Source organism: Physeter macrocephalus, chromosome 14 (genome assembly GCF_002837175.3).
Source record: "Physeter macrocephalus isolate SW-GA chromosome 14, ASM283717v5, whole genome shotgun sequence".
NCBI lineage: Eukaryota > Metazoa > Chordata > Mammalia > Artiodactyla > Physeteridae > Physeter > Physeter macrocephalus.
The window spans coordinates 74036754-74052008 of NC_041227.1; the positions used below are offsets into that span (position 1 = coordinate 74036754).

Sequence of the window (15255 nt, forward strand, 5' to 3'; positions counted from 1 at the left end):
TTTTCGGTACGCGGGCCTCTCACTGTTGTGGCCTCTCCCGTTGCGGAGCGCAGGCTCAGCGGCCATGGCTCCGCGGCATGTGGGATCTTCCCGGACCGGGGCACGAACCCGTGTCCCCTGCATCGGCAGGCGGACTCTCAACCACTGTGCCACCAGGAAAGCCCTCCTGTGTTCTTTTGCAACGTTCTCACCATTTTGCGAGCATTTTTAAATTTTTATTTATTTTATTTTTGGCTGCGTTGGGTCTTCGTTGCTGCACGCGGGCTTTCTCTAGTTACAGCAAGCGGGGGCCACCCTTCGTTGCGGTGCGAGGGCTTCTCATTGCGGTGGCTTCTCTTGTTGCGGAGCACGGGCTCTAGGCGTGCGGGCTTCAGTAGTTGTGGCGCACAGGCTCAGTAGCTGTGGCTCGCGGGGAGGGCTTAGTTGCTCCGAGGCATGTGGGATCTTCCCAGACCAGGAATCGAACAGGTGTCCCCTGCATTGGCAAGCAGATCCTTAACCACTTTGTGGGCATCTTCTGGCATGACAAGATGTTCCAGATTCACCCTGTCTTTCCTGGACCTAGCCCTGGAATTAGCCATTTCTCCCAGGAAAGCTGGGTCCTGCTTTTAAAGAGGAATAGTATTTAGAAACCACTCTCTGGGCTTTCAAGAATTTTAAGGAAAATGCTCTGAGCTGGTGGCCCTGCTTTGGTGCATTCTGGCCACCAGGGGGCAGCACTTCTCAGAAAAATGTAAAAGACCCAGAATCTTGTCTGGGTTGGGTCCCTGGGGGCTGGACTGGCCATGCTCCCTGATGGAGGTGTCTCTAGTCCTCCTTCTGGACAAGGGGAACACACATGCTCACCACCACCCGTGTGCGTCCAGACTCCCCCCAGCAGTACATGACTCACCCCCGCCCCCCCACCACAAATTTCTTCCTGTCTTGTTTTTCTTGAAGCCCTCTAAGGGGGGTTAACTCCAAGGCAGAGAGGGAGAGGGGCTGACGGATGTGAGGCTTCAGGGAGGCTCACCCCCAGCCCACCACAACCAACCCACGGCTGTGGGTAACAAGCTCGGAGGGGCCCCTTCCCCTCTCTCTGGCTGGCTGTCCCTCAGGGGCCTCAGGCCACAGCTGGCTCCCTCCCTCTGGGCCTGCTGGGCAGGCAACTCAGTGCCGTGAATTTTTTTGTATTCTTTCTCCCCTCCTGAAGGAGTCTCACCCAGGCCAGAGTAGGCCATGAGTACGGGCTGACCCTGTCTGTCAGTCCTTCTCTAAGTCCTCCGCCAGGATTGGTGCAGTAGCCCCCTGACCCTTGTCTCCAGTCCTACCCCTCCCCAGCCAGAGCTCGCCAGATGGCGCATCTGCTTCAGTACCCTTCTGTGGCCTTCCCCGCCCCCACACCCGCCCCCCCAGAGCAAAGTCCAGAATCTCAGCCCAGCACCTTCACGATCCTGCCCCACCCGCCTCCCCAGCCCCCTAAGCTGCCACTCTTGCCCCCTGGGGACCTGAGGCTCCAGCATCTCTGAGTTCCTGGGGTTTTCCCCCAAGCCCACCCAGTGCCCCGTCTACACCTTTGTTCACACAGCTGCCTCTGCCTGAACCGCCCTTCCCTCCTACCTCCCAAAGTTGAGCAGCGGCTCACAACATACCCTGGTCTCCTAATGATGCCTCTGGTTCTCTCCTCTGAAAGAGCTCCCATCTCTGATAAAATTCTCCTCATCCTTCAATCAAGGCCTTTCTCCTGGTCTCCCCCAGCAATCCAGGATAGCTCTTAGCTCCCTCTCTAGGCAATGAGGGCAGGCCTTGCAAGGGTGGACCCTTAGGGGTGGGAGTAGGGAGGGGTGAGACTTTATGACTGACCAGGCTGCCAAACCTTAATGTGAATACAAATCACTTGGGGAGATAGCAAACAATCAGATCCTGACTCAGTCAACCTGGGCTGTGGCCGAGAGTCTGCATTTCTTTTTTTGGGGGGGCTGTGCCACGCGACTTGCAGCATCTTTGTTTCCCAGGTAGGGATCGAACCTGGCCCCCCTGCAGTGGAAGCGTGGGGTCCTAACCACTGGACAGCCAGGGAGGTCCCAGAGTCTGCATTTCTAACAAACTCCCAGGTGTGGCCGACGCTGCAGGACCGGGAGCCACTTTGAGCAGCAGAGGCCTAGCCCACCGGATTGGCTGGGGAAGGGAGGCAACTGGGAGCCCAGGTGTGAGTAACCATCATCCGGGGTATAAGATGGCGGGGTGGTGCCTGCCCACGAGTCACCAGTGGGAGCGGCTTCGTAGGCACCATGGGGCTAAGCTGTAGGCTCTTTGTCTGCTTTCTGCTCTGCGGGGGTCCGGAGCTGTGCAACCCCCAGCCCGTCTGGCATGATGAATCCCAACATCTCATGCCATCGAAGCCACCCGCCGTGATGGTGGAGTGTCAGGAGGACCAGCTGGTGGTTACTGTCAGCAAAGATCTTTTTGGCACCGGGAAGCTCATCAGGCCTGCAGACCTTACCCTGGGCCCTGACAACTGTGAGCCGCTCCTCCCTATGGACACGGATACCGTGGTCAGGTTTGAGGTTGGGCTGCACGCGTGTGGCAACAGTGTGCAGGTGAGGCTTGGGCCCCCTCGGCAGCCCCGGCCTCGGAGGGATGACGTGGGAGGGGGCCGGTGATGGGGAGTGTGGATGCAGAGCCGGTGTCAGGTGGGGCTGGGGTGAATTCCTTTCATTTGTGGGGTAGGGTGGGTGGAGCAGTTGAGGCCTGAAGCTGGGCCTCAGTGGCGCGGGGATGTGGGGGAGTTCCTGCCTCTAGCTGCCTAAGCTGGGGAAGTGGGGTGCAGTCCAGAGGTGGCAGTGCATTTTGGGCCAGACTGGGCACCCCCTGCTCCGATTCCTGAGGATTTAGGAACCCCTGGAGGGCATCCAGGAGAGAGGTAGCCGATGTAGGGGAGGAGGGTGTGATAGGATCCCCTGCGGGTAGCCCAGCACTTGTGAGGGGCCCTAGAAATTTGTATGGAAGAGATGAACTTTGACACCTGAGACAGCTCAGAAGTCATCACAGAAAAAAAACACAGCAGAGTTTTGGCATCCCTCATTCATGCTTAATGGCTTTGAAGCCTTGAACTAAAAGTGATGTTGAGGGAGGGGGCAAAGGTTATCGTGTTCATCTGTGTTGAGGAGGCTCAAAGTGGGTCCCATAGGAGCGGTCTCAAGTAGGGGGTGAGTACAGGAAGAAAGCGGAGTAGTATTCGGGCCAGAGGCCTCCCAGGGAGAGGGGGGAGGGGCCGGGCCTCAGACCAGAGGAGGGGCCTTTCAGCAAGGCAGGGCCGGAGCGGCGCTCAGAGAGCCTGTCCTCCCCTCTGTCATGCCGCCCTGCCCACCTGGCCTTGGCGCACCGTCGGCCCCCGGAGTCCTCCTCTGGGGCTCTGGTCTCAGCGTGGTACCCAGGGCTGGCCTTGAAGCCTCCTGGGCCTTGTTTCCCTGGGGAGAGCGTGGGGAGGCCGGAGCCGCAGGAGGAGGGAAGGAATGATCCTAATTTAGGAACTCCCAGCCTCGGGGCATTGGAATCACCTCGGGAGCGGTTAAAACTCCCGATTCCCACAGCCCACCTTAAATCGGAATGGAGGTGGGGACAGACATCGGTAGCTTTAAGATCGCCAGTGTGTGTGTGTGTGTGTGTGTGTGTGTGTGTGTGTGTGTGTGTGTGTGTGTGTGTTAGGGTGGGGTGAGGGCAGCTGACACGGAGCTGATCCAGACTCCCCTGCGGTGGTGTCACCATTTTGGGGTGAGAAGAGGTGTGAAGGGGGTGCCTGTCCAGGCTCTCCCACGGGTCAGCGGCGGAGCAGGCTTTGAGCCCAGGGCCTGTGTTCTCTTCACCTCCAGCGGCCGGCCCTCCTGCCCCTGGCCGGGCACATCAGGGCAGGTGATGCTGGGAGGGTTAACCCCTCCCCTTTCCCTCAGGTGACCGACGACGCCCTGGTGTACAGCACCTCCCTCTTCCATAACCCCCGCCCCGTGGGAAACCTGTCTATCCTGAGGACTAACCGCGTGGAGGTCCCCATCGAGTGCCGCTACCCCAGGTCCGTGTGGGATGGGCCCGTCGCTGCCCCTGGAGCAGAGGTCCCTCGGCGAGTGCGTCGGCCTCCTGGCAGCATCTAGCTGTGAGGAGGGGGAGGTGCTCGGGCTGTGGTCGCTGCCCTCAGTCCTGGTGGGAATGGAGGGCCTGCGGCCTCTGCTCTGAGCCTCTGAATTTGGTCCGGGCCACAGCTGCCTCTTGGTGGAAGCTGCGAGGCTGCCCGGCCCCCCCCCGGCCCCCTCAGAGTTCAGAAGTGGTCTTTCAATAGCGCAGGGGTGGGCTCGGTTCCAGGCTCTGACCTTGGCCATCACAACCTGCTGTCTCCCTCTGGCTTTCCCGCAATGGCTGAGCGAGGGTGGGGAGGCCCCAGCATGAAGCATGTGCCTGTGAACTGGGGCATCGAGGCGGGAGGACAGGGCGACTGGTTTATAACTATAACACCTGGCCCTGTGCTGGGCGGGGTCCGAAGGCCTTGAACCCTGCCCTCCCATCTGGGAGCGGGGAGGGGAGATGGTATTGACACCACGAGGAAACAAGGGATGAGGCATGTGTGGAAGGACTTCCCAGAGCAAGATCCCGGAGAGGGGGGCCTCGGACAGTGGGCAGACACACCTGGGCAGAGCCGTACGCACCCCAGAGGAGGGCAGTGTGTCACTAGTAAGGGCTGCAGCCCAGGGACCTGGAGCCCCAGGCCAGGTGTGGACAGCTGCTCTTCTCTTCCCAGGCAGGGCAACGTGAGCAGCTGGGCCATCCTGCCCACCTGGGTGCCCTTCAGGACCACGATGTTCTCGGAGGAGAAGTTGGTTTTCTCTCTGCGCCTGATGGAGGGTGAGCGAGGAGAGCTGGGAGGGGGCAGCCAGCAGGGGGGCGCTCTGGCGGGCCCTCACCCTGGCCGTGCGTTGCAGAGAACTGGAGCGCCGAGAAGACGACGCCCACCTTCCAGCTGGGAGACAGAGCCCACCTCCAGGCCCAAGTCCACACCGGCAGCCACGTGCCCCTGCGAGTGTTCGTGGACCACTGTGTGGCCACGCTGACACCGGACTGGAACACCTCCCCTTATCACACCATCGTGGACTTCCACGGGTAAGGCTGGGCTACCTCTCTAGGGAACCCTTGTGCAACTCGACCTGTGTCACCCTCCTCGGTCTTTAACTGTGTTTCACTTGTTCTCTTTAAAGTTGTCTCGTGGACGGTCTCACCGATGCCTCATCTGCTTTCAAAGCACCCAGACCCGGACCAGAGACCCTCCAGTTCACAGTGGATGTGTTCCATTTTGCTAATGACTCCAGAAACACGGTAATGGCTTAAGAGCCTGGAATGAGGCTGAACTCGTAGGGTCAGGCTGACCAGGCTTAGTAGCCGGTGTGGTCACTCACTAGCTGCCCCCTTAAGCAGTGATTTGATAGTTCTGCCCTATCCTAGTAACTTATCAAGTAGATAAAGCCATGGGCTCTAGTGAGATCTTTGGGAAGGCACAAGGCCCTAAGAGACGGGTAGAAAATCCACGAAGGATGGAGAACTTCAGGGATCCTGGAAACAGAACAAACTAGGAGAATAGGAACGCAGGAGACCTAGCTGACAGCTCACATCGGATGAGCAAGAGCAACGCAGCGTCTGATGACCAAGTCACTGACCTTGTCCTCACCAAGGTCGGCAGGGCCAGAGCCCAGATGGGTTGAGTAAAGGACTTAATAAGAGCAGGTGTCAGCCTTCCTGGGGGCTTTCTAGAAGGGCAAGGGAAGCAGGTATGAACTTTTCATGCTAGGTAGCCTCTCGAACTTGATCATAGGCTAGACCTGTGCCTTTTTGAAAGCTGAATGCATTAGCAGCACCTGGAGGGCTTGTTGAACCCCTGGGCCCCCCACCCAGGGTTTGGTTCAGAAGGTTTGGAGTGGAGCCTGAAATCTGCATTCCTAACAAGTTTCCAGGTTCTGGTGATGCTGCTCTGGGGTCCACCCTTTGAGAACCACTAAGCTAGGACGCTCAACTCGACCACTAAGGCCAGCAGAGTGGGGAGGGAGCTAAAATGTGGACCACTCGTGATGGCTGGGCAGGAAGCACAGGCAGGACTGGCCTCCAGCCAGAAAGTGCTGGTAGAATCTTACAAACGAAGATCAAGAAGTTTTAAAGCAAGTTTCCTGAGATAGGATTGGGAGGATGTGAAATTTGGAATAGCTGGTCAGGAAGGATTAGTGACTAAAGCAAGGATTTTCAGCTCTGGCTCTGTACTTAACCACCTAAGGATCATCCAAATACTGATACATCCCATATATTTTCATTTAACTGAGATGGGGCCTGGCATCAACTTTTCCAGTTTCTTAAAATCTTCAAAAGTGAAGCCCAAAGAATTTCACAGCAAACAGCTATGTACCTACCATCTAGGTTCTACCATTAATATCTCACCATACCTAGCCACTAGTCTCTTTATTGAGAAATGCATCAAAAGCCATTTAAGCTCCCTGGAGCGTCTAATAAGCGGCTAGGTTTACAAACCGCCAAACGAGAGGCTTACGTGGCTGGCTGGCATTGAGGGCCGAGCGGTGTGAATTTTTAGACTTCGCTGATGCTACCTCACCTCACCCAGAAGTTCTGGTCGGAGAACAGAAGTCATCTGCTACAGATGGTAGACAGATAGAAGGAAGGGCACAACTGAAGCTCCTGGGAGATGTCCTGGAGCTTTCTCATGGCACGTCCTGGGTTGAATGGGGCTGGGGATAAAAGAAAGTAGACTCGGGAAGGGTGCCGGTGCCCAGATCGGTGACCCTGGGGGTCCTAGGGTAGAAAAGATCCTGGTTGGGGTAGGGAGTCGACCTCAGAGGTGGTCCAGGGGTGAGGAAGGAGGGGATGAGGCTTCACACAGGTGGTGGCCATCAGCGTGGGTGACTCTTGAGCTGGTATCTGCCTCTCCAGGGATGGGGTGACTAAGATCAGAGGATGATCCTGATCAGTGGAAGGCAGCCTTGAGCTCTCGGAGGGCTCTCCCTCAAAGGTGGGCAGGTGGCTTGGCTGATGGCGGCTATGGAACATGGGAGAAAGCTAACGAGGAACCACCCTGGGATCTGAGGCCCCAGTTAGCATCAGCAATATGTTCTGGGAAGAAGCTGAGGGTCGAAGCAGTTCCCTTCCTGGAATAGGAACACTAAGGGACCCGGAAGCCCTTCTTTGGTGAGGGGGCTGGGTTGTGTGTGTGCAGATGGAAGGCAGGCAGCCAGAAGTGCGAGCTGGCTGGTTCAAGTTTCCGAAACGGTTACCCTGCAGGCACGCTTGGCCACTAGGTGGTGGCCGAGGTTTGCGGTTCTGCAGAAGGCTTTAGGAAAGGTGGTGGCACCTCGGTTTCTTTGCAGGATTTGGGGGGCGGTGTGCATATGTGTGTTGAGACCCTGAAGTATGAAGGGGGACCTCTGACTGTAGGGACCTCTTCCAAGAGGACGCAGGCTGACCTGAGCTTCCTGTCCCTGAGGTTCTGACTTAATGGGCCCCGGGGCTTAGGCATGCTAAGTGATTGGAAAAGTATGCGAGAGACCAGAGGAATAAAGATGATGGTTCCGATTTAGAATCCAATTTGCGAACTTGCTCTGAAGTTTGAGGCAAGTTAACCTCTGAGCCTGCGCTATCCCATCTCTAAAGTGGGCTTCCCCTCCCCCTCAAGGGTTAAGGGTTATAGAAGAACTGGCTTACTAGTCACTGCACTGCCTAGAACTCCACCTCGTAACAGCTGCTCTTATTTCCAGATATATATCACCTGCCACCTGAAGGTCACTCCGGTTGACCGAGTCCCGGACCAAATAAGCAAGGCCTGTTCCTTCAGCAAGTCCTCCAATAGGTGAGGAGACCAGATTGGACATAACTGGGGTAGCAAACTGGCCACGCTCCCGCTGATTCCCCCAAGGTGCCTCCTATCAGCACACCGCTTCCTGCAGACCGCACAGCCGTCTGACCCTTGTGTCTTTCCCTCTCAGATGGTCCCCGGTAGAAGGCCCTGTTGATATCTGTCAGTGCTGTAACAAGGGGCGCTGTGGTGTATCAGGCCGTTCCAGGAGGCTGTCCCACCTGGAGGGACAGTCTGTTCCCCGCAGCCGCAGGCATGGTAGGTCTCCAGAGAGCCCCAGGTCTATTGCCCTCCCCTCGGTCTAGGGCACCGGATGTCACTCTAGGGTGACACTTGTTCCCCATTTAAGGCTGCTTACCCCTAGGGGGATGCCATTTTGGGGCGAAATGGGAGAGGCCCCAAGCCCTCACCCTGCTGTCGGCCGGGGCCATTCTGCAGTCATCCTGGAGTCATGACACATAATCAGGGGTGTGGGAGAATAACGCAGCTGTTAGAACTACACCTACTGGTCTAGAACCCACTGAGCAACCCCAAACCCCTAACCTGACTCCTGTGTAGGGACTAGGGTGACCCTTGGATGTCTTGCCTTTCAGTGACAGAAGAAGCAGATGTCACAGTGGGGCCACTGATCTTCCTGGGGAAGACTAGAGACCACGGTGTGGAAAGGTCCACCTCCTCTCCCCCCTCGGTGATGCTGGGCTTAGGCCTGGCCACTGTGGTGTCCCTGACTCTGGCCACCATCATCCTGGGTTTCACGGGGAGGCGGCGGGCTGCTTCCCACCCCGTGTGCCCTGCGTCTGCTTCCCAATAAAAGAAGAAAGTCACCTCTGGGGTGTTGGCACAGTAACTAGATGGGGGTGAATTGGGAGGGGTGGTGTAGGGGCGGAGGGTGGACTGTAACAGGGTCGTGGGTTCAAGCAGCGAAATCGAAGTACCATTGTGTCTTTAGCAAGTCTGTATATCAGAGAGGGTAGGGCTTCCTCAGGCCTTCCTCAGACCAGGGCTTGTCTTCCCAGGGCAAGTATAATCCCACATCTCCAAGGAGGCCAAGGTGAGAGGTGTTGGGGGCTAAAGTAGGGTGGGCCCTGCCAGCCCCGCTTCTAGGGGGGCAGAGGGTCCTGGCTCTGGGCCCTGTGGATCTGATGCCAGGGCTGGGGGCAGGGAGGACAGGACTTCTAGTCGCCTTCCGTAATGGCAGCAGGCACGAAGCTACATGTCCACGTGCTGGAAGCCCAAAGGCCAGAGGTGATGGTCTAGGGCAGTGGTCACCTGGGACCTGAAATTGCTGTAGGGGAGCCCTTCTGGGGGGTGAGTATCATGGCCAAGTCACCAGCTGTGGGTGCTTCAGGGCTTCCTGTGACCGAGGGGAGCTGCCTCTCGGCCTCCCCCACTTTCATCACTCCCCCCCCAGAAGCTGCCGTGCTCCCCCAGGCCCTGGCCACAGCCTCTGGGAGTGCTCAGCAAGGGAATGGTGCCCCGGTGGTGCCCGGGAAGCTTGTGGCCCCTCTCCAGGGGAGGTGGCCGTGCTGCCGCTGTGGAGGGCTGTGACGTCCCCACCATCGGCTGGCCCTTCGCTGCCCGACCTCACCACCAGCTGTGACTCGCTCTCACTGGGTGAAGATCTCCTCCACCGCGGAATCCCAGATTTGCTAGTCGCCTGCTGTGAGCCTGGGCATCCTGGGGGGCAAAATGGGGCAGGTACCTGCTGGGCAGGGCTGTTAGGCATAAACTGATTGGAGTCAAATGGCACTCAAATACATTCAGAGCAAGATCTGTGTGATTCTGGGCCTCAGAAGTACAGGAAGGCCTAGGTCCTTCCCCTCCAAGCGTGGTTTTGTGAACACCGATGGGCGTCACCTGGGGATTTGTGGGAAAGGCAGAGTTTGGGGCCCCATCCCAGACCTAAGGATCTGCATCTCAACGAAATCCCCAACTGATTCAGGTGTGTGAGGTGCTCTGGGCCAGGAGAGTTCCATCAAGAAGGAATCCTGTCCGCCCCCATCAGGTGTGCTGTACGGGAGTAAAAGTCTCGGGGGTAGAAGGGGTGGGCTTCCTGGAGGTGGTGATCCTGGAGCGAATCCTCGAAGAATGAGCAGGTCCTAGCTGGGCAGAATGGGGGATGCGGGTGTGGAGGGAGGAGAGGATGGTGAGAACCTGTGGCTGTAGGAATGGAGGGCCTGGACGTCCAGTAAGGGGGAGAGTGGAGAGGCTGGCCACATAGGGCTGATAACATGAAAAAGAGCCACTGAAGGGCTGAGTGCCATGGATGGGCCGTCCCTGTCAGGGAGATGGACCGAGCAGCAGAGTAAATCCTGGAGGCTGACAGAAAGCCAGCCTGGCTCCCTGCCGCGGCCGGGCTGCCAGGTCACTTCATCTGTAAGATGGGACTGTCTGAAGACAGTAACAGAGCACTTGGTGGAATCCTGGGTCACGCAGCAGGACCCCTGGGCCAGATGGCCTGTCTCACATCCCACCCAGCTCCACCCCTGCCTGAGCCCGTTTCCTCCTGCTAAGAATCATCCTGTTTCAGATGGGGGAGTTCTCGACTTCAGGATTATGGTGAGGATTCATGTGACACTTGGAATGCAGCATGTGTTCAGAGCTGATCTCCGAGAAAAGGCTACTCCCAGGACCCCCTGGGAGACGGGCCTCGCTGCGACCACCCACCCGTTACTTGCCCTCATGGTGCTGGGTGTTGCAACCTCTTGGGAACTCATTTCTCATTCAACTTCTGCTGTCCTCAGAGGAAGTGGCCGCGTCTGGTGTGGGGAGGAAGTGTGCCGGGGACGTAACCTCAAGTGTCAGCCCCAGCTTGTTCCGGGAGGTGGGTGCCCTCAGCTCGGGCGGAGGGGCCACCTCCAGCAGTAATGTCAGAGGGCCCTGCCTTCCCGCCTCAAGGTGGAGCTTCCGTGGGAAAGGGAGGAAGATGGCAGGCCCATTGCTCAGGCCGCCTCTTTCCCGGGCATTTGGGGAAAGTCCCTATTATATCCTGGGAAACTCGGGTGAATCAACACTTCGAGTGTTTAAAACTGCACCCATGGGCTTCCCTGGTGGCGCAGTGGTTGAGAGTCCGCCTGCCGATGCAGGGGACACGGGTTCGTGCCCCGGTCCGGGAGGATCCCGCGTGCCGCGGAGCGGCTGGGCCCGTGAGCCATGGCCGCTGAGCCTGCGCGTCCGGAGCCTGTGCTCCCAACGAGAGAGGCCACAACAGTGAGAGGCCCGCATACCGGAAAAAAAATAAAAAAAAAAATAAAAAAAAAAACTGCACCCAGAGTCACATAGCACATCCTGTGGGCTCCAAGTGCACCTGTTTGCTCTCTTGGGAGACCCCACACTCCACCCACCTGGACCAGGTTGCAGCTCCAGCCTGTGGGTGTGCCCCCATGGTAAAAAGTTTAAAAAATAAGACAATCAAAATTTTGCCTTCCTGATAGCCAGGGGTAAAAAGGGAGATATGAGGTATGTTAAAGAACAATGAAAAAAAAAATCATGATCCTACAAATATAAAATTAAAACATGTCAGAGATCTTGTTTGAACTCATTCATTGAGGGAAACTGCAAGATGGAAAAAACTGGTTCAAAGGAGAATCCAAAAAACAGATTTACAAAGGCGATCAGGAATGCAGACATGAATTTGCTGATAGAGGCAAAAATGGCTTTCACAGACAGAAATCAATTGCATCTCTATGGGTAAGAGTTATTTGCATTACTACTGGTTTTGTAAAATACCTTAGTCAAAGACTAGGAAAGGCACAGACTCTTATAGAATCAGATACCTAGGTGTTCTCTAACACCCTTCCAGATGAACTTTTTGCCCATTTCAAGGTCTTTTACAATTTTTCCTGACAAGCGTGAGACTTATCAGGTATTTTTATCAATGGATTCTGAGCAGCTCCTAGGGGCTAATGGAAGTTTCCAGGAGGAGGTTGGATATCACCAGAAAAATAACACTGTCTCCCAAGGGACCACCTGCCCTCAGCCTTCAGGTTAGGACACCTTGCTTGTCCACACACTACAACTGATCCCTTCTCTTGAGCAGCTCAAGATTCCAAATGAATCTTAAAAATAAAGTTCAACTGAGTAAATTTAAAGATCTTATTGGCTTCATTCCATGATTCATGAGTTCGGCAGCATTCCATCTAGCAAATAGAAAGGAGCTCCAACGAGCTGTACAAAGTGAAAGCCTTTTATAGGCAGAAGGGGGCGGCAAAAGGAAGTTTCTAGCAAAGAGTGGATTGTTTCAGGCAAAGTCACCTTCCTATGGGGGACAGAAAGGGTCTATGGGGCGAATTACTTCACTAGTGCTGGCCAGGTAATTCCAGATTGACTGGTTAAAGGTTACTTTCCTGGGAGAGGCTGAAACTGCAATTAGGTAATAAGCCTTGGTTTGCTGACATGTGGCTTAGCACAACTGACTCCATTTTGGGCCTCATGGCCTCGGCCTTGCAGCGGCTTGAAGCAGGGTTTCAGTTCCTGGCCAGTGATTGAGGTCGGGTCACGGCAGCGAGAGCACCAAATCCTAGCCACTAGACCAGTGGTCAGTGACAAGGCCCTGGCCCGTCAGCTGTGTAGAAATGAATTTCCACACAGAGACGGAAAGTAGTGAAGCAAGTAAAGTGTTTATTAGGAGAAAAAAGTGTACACATGGATAGACACACGGGTGGGCTCAACGAGAGAGTCACACACTCGTAGCAGTTTGAATCACTCTTATGGGGCATTTCTTCCGGGTTTCCTTTGACCAATCATGTTGCTTTACCTGGTTCTGAGTTCATATTTGGTATATCTCAGGGTCCTCCCCTGTGTGCGTGCGTTATCTCTTAGCCAAGATGGATTCCAGCGAAGAGGCCTATGGGTGGTTGACATCACTTACTATGAGGTGGCGCCCCCTCCCTTTTTGACCTCCAAGCAGCCTTTCTGTGCATGTGTAGTCGGGGAGGTCTCCTTGACTTCAAGAATAAGGAATATGTGGTCCATTATCTCTTATCTGGGCAGGGCCCAGCCTCCTCCATCATCCTGCTTTTATGGAGTTTCTGTCCACAGGGGAGAAACTGTTCAGCTTGGGGCCCATCTATCTCCCGCCTCAGGCTTGTTGTCTTTTATTTATTTATTTATGTTTTAAACAGCAGGGTGCCAGAGCATTCATTTACAATAAGAACAATAACTGTGGGGTGGAGGCTAGAGGTCAAGTGGGATTGCTTAGATTTAAAACAAACTTCTCCAATGAATTAACTGTGAGTTCACATCAGTTATTTCAGACTGGCAGCAAGGGAACTAGCAAGAAGGACCAACCAGTTCATCAAATTGTGCTCCCAGGGACTGGGAATTACATAAGATGGTGCTTTCAGGTGAGACTGCTTCCCTCCTCAGGGCTGCAAAACTACCGCGCTTTTGTTGGCTGTGTAGGTCACACCTGGGTCCTGAGCGAGGCCGTGCCCAGAGATGCCAGGTGCTGTCAATTAATCAGAAATAATGAGCAAGGCAGCTGTGGCTTCTAATCAGACAAGCCCTCCAGGGTGTCAGATGGAGGCCCATTAGCTGAGACACCAAGCAGCAAAATTCTGCCTTTCCAAGCAAAACATCAGAAAGTGCTCGAGCCCCTCAGTGGTGTTGCTGGGCTCCAATGTCTCGCTTTTCCCCAAGTTTTAAGTTGATCTTTTCTTGCTCCAGCGTGAGCCAGGGGCTGGTTCCAAGACTGGAACCTTTGGAAGCAGTAAACCCTGACACCTGGAGTGGAGTTGAAGAACTTTGTTTTTTAATCTAAGTTCCTTTGGCCACCACCACTCCGCCTTCTATGGCTACTTCTCTCCTGGGCCACATCATTCATTCTCAGTTGCTTGGGAGCCCTCAAGGCCCGTGGGTGGCACAAATGCTAGCCTGTGAGACCTTAACAAAAAAAAAGTCTTCCTGGGACATTCCTGGTGGCACAGTGGCTAGGACTCTGTGCTCCCAATACAGGGGGCCCGGGTTCAATCCCTGGTCAGGGAACTAGATCCCACATGCATGCCGCAACTAAGAGTTCACATGCCACAACTAAGGAAACTGCCTGCTGCAACTAGGACCCAGTGCAACCAAATAAATAAATATTTTTTTTTAAAAAGAGTTCTCAGCACAAGAAAAATTAAAAAAAAAAAAGTCTTCCCTAGGGCTTCCGTGGTGGCGCAGTGGTTGAGAGCCCGCCTGCCGATGCAGGGGACACGGGTTCGTGCCCCGGTCCGGGAAGATCCCACATGCCGCGGAGCGGCTGCGCCCGTGAGCCACGGCCGCTGAGCCTGCGCGTCCGGAGCCTGTGCTCCGCAACGGGAGAGGCCACAGCAGTGAGAGGCCAGCGTACCGCAAAAAAAAAAAAAAAAAAAAAGTCTTCCCTTCTGGGCTGACGGCTTAGGACAGAGCCTCCGCCTGGAATGTTTCAGCTCCCACAAGGCATACCTAACCTACTCTACTGTGTGTATGTGTTGGGGGGCATTCTCATATTTTTGTGATAGAAAAAATTAGCATGAATGCATACTAAATAAAATAAAAATCCTCAGCTCATCCCGTACCTTCTTGGAGCATCTTAGGTTTCCTCTCAGAAAATATCTATGCCTCCAAGCCTGTGTGTGCATTTAAAACACACACGTACCCCAGCGTTCACTGTAGCACTATTTACAATAGCCAGGACATGGACGCAACCTAAATGTCCATTGATTGAGGAATGAATAAAGAAGATGTGGTACATATACACAATGGAATATTACTGAGCCATAAAAAATAATGAAATAATGCCATTTGCAGCAACATGGATGGACCTTGAGATTGTCATACTGAGTGAAGTAAGTCAGACAGAGAAAGACAAATATCATATGATATCTCTTATATGTGGAATCTAAAAAAATGGTACAAATGGACTTATTTACAAAACACAGAGTCACAGATGTAGAAAATAAACTTGTGGTTACCAAGGGGGAAGTGGGGGGAGGGATAAACTGGGAGATTGGGACTGGGAGAGTGGGATATATACACTACCATATATAAAATAGATAACTAATAAGGACCTACTGTATAGCACAGGCAACCCTACGCAACACTCGGTAATGATCTACATGGGAAAATAATCTAAAAAAAGTGGATATATGTATATATATAACAGATTCACTTTGCTGTACACCTGAAACTAACACAACATTGTAAATCAACTATAGTCCAATAAAAATTAAAATGCACACACACAAGTGCTCATTCTACTCTAACCCTCTGCTCTGAAAGTTCCCCTTTTTTTTTTTTGCGGTACGCGGGCCTCTCACTGTTGTGGCCTCTCCTGATGCGGAGCACAGGCTCCGGACGCGCAGGCTCAGCGGCCATGGCTCACGGGCCCAGCCGCTCCGCGGCATGTGGGATCTTCCCGG

At 54.6% G+C, this 15255-nt stretch overlaps 1 protein-coding gene across 1 annotated transcript; it reads left to right on the forward strand.

The window, feature by feature from the left end:
* The first annotated feature begins 2270 nt into the window (after window positions 1-2270).
* ZP3 (zona pellucida glycoprotein 3) lies at window positions 2271-8695 on the forward strand. Its single transcript, XM_007103972.2, has 8 exons — window positions 2271-2579; window positions 3930-4048; window positions 4769-4872; window positions 4950-5127; window positions 5223-5340; window positions 7776-7867; window positions 8004-8131; window positions 8467-8695. The coding sequence occupies exons 1-8, from the start codon at window positions 2271-2273 to the stop codon at window positions 8682-8684; spliced, it is 1266 nt and encodes a 421-aa protein (XP_007104034.1). The 3' UTR covers window positions 8685-8695.
* The last annotated feature ends 6560 nt before the right edge of the window (window positions 8696-15255 follow it).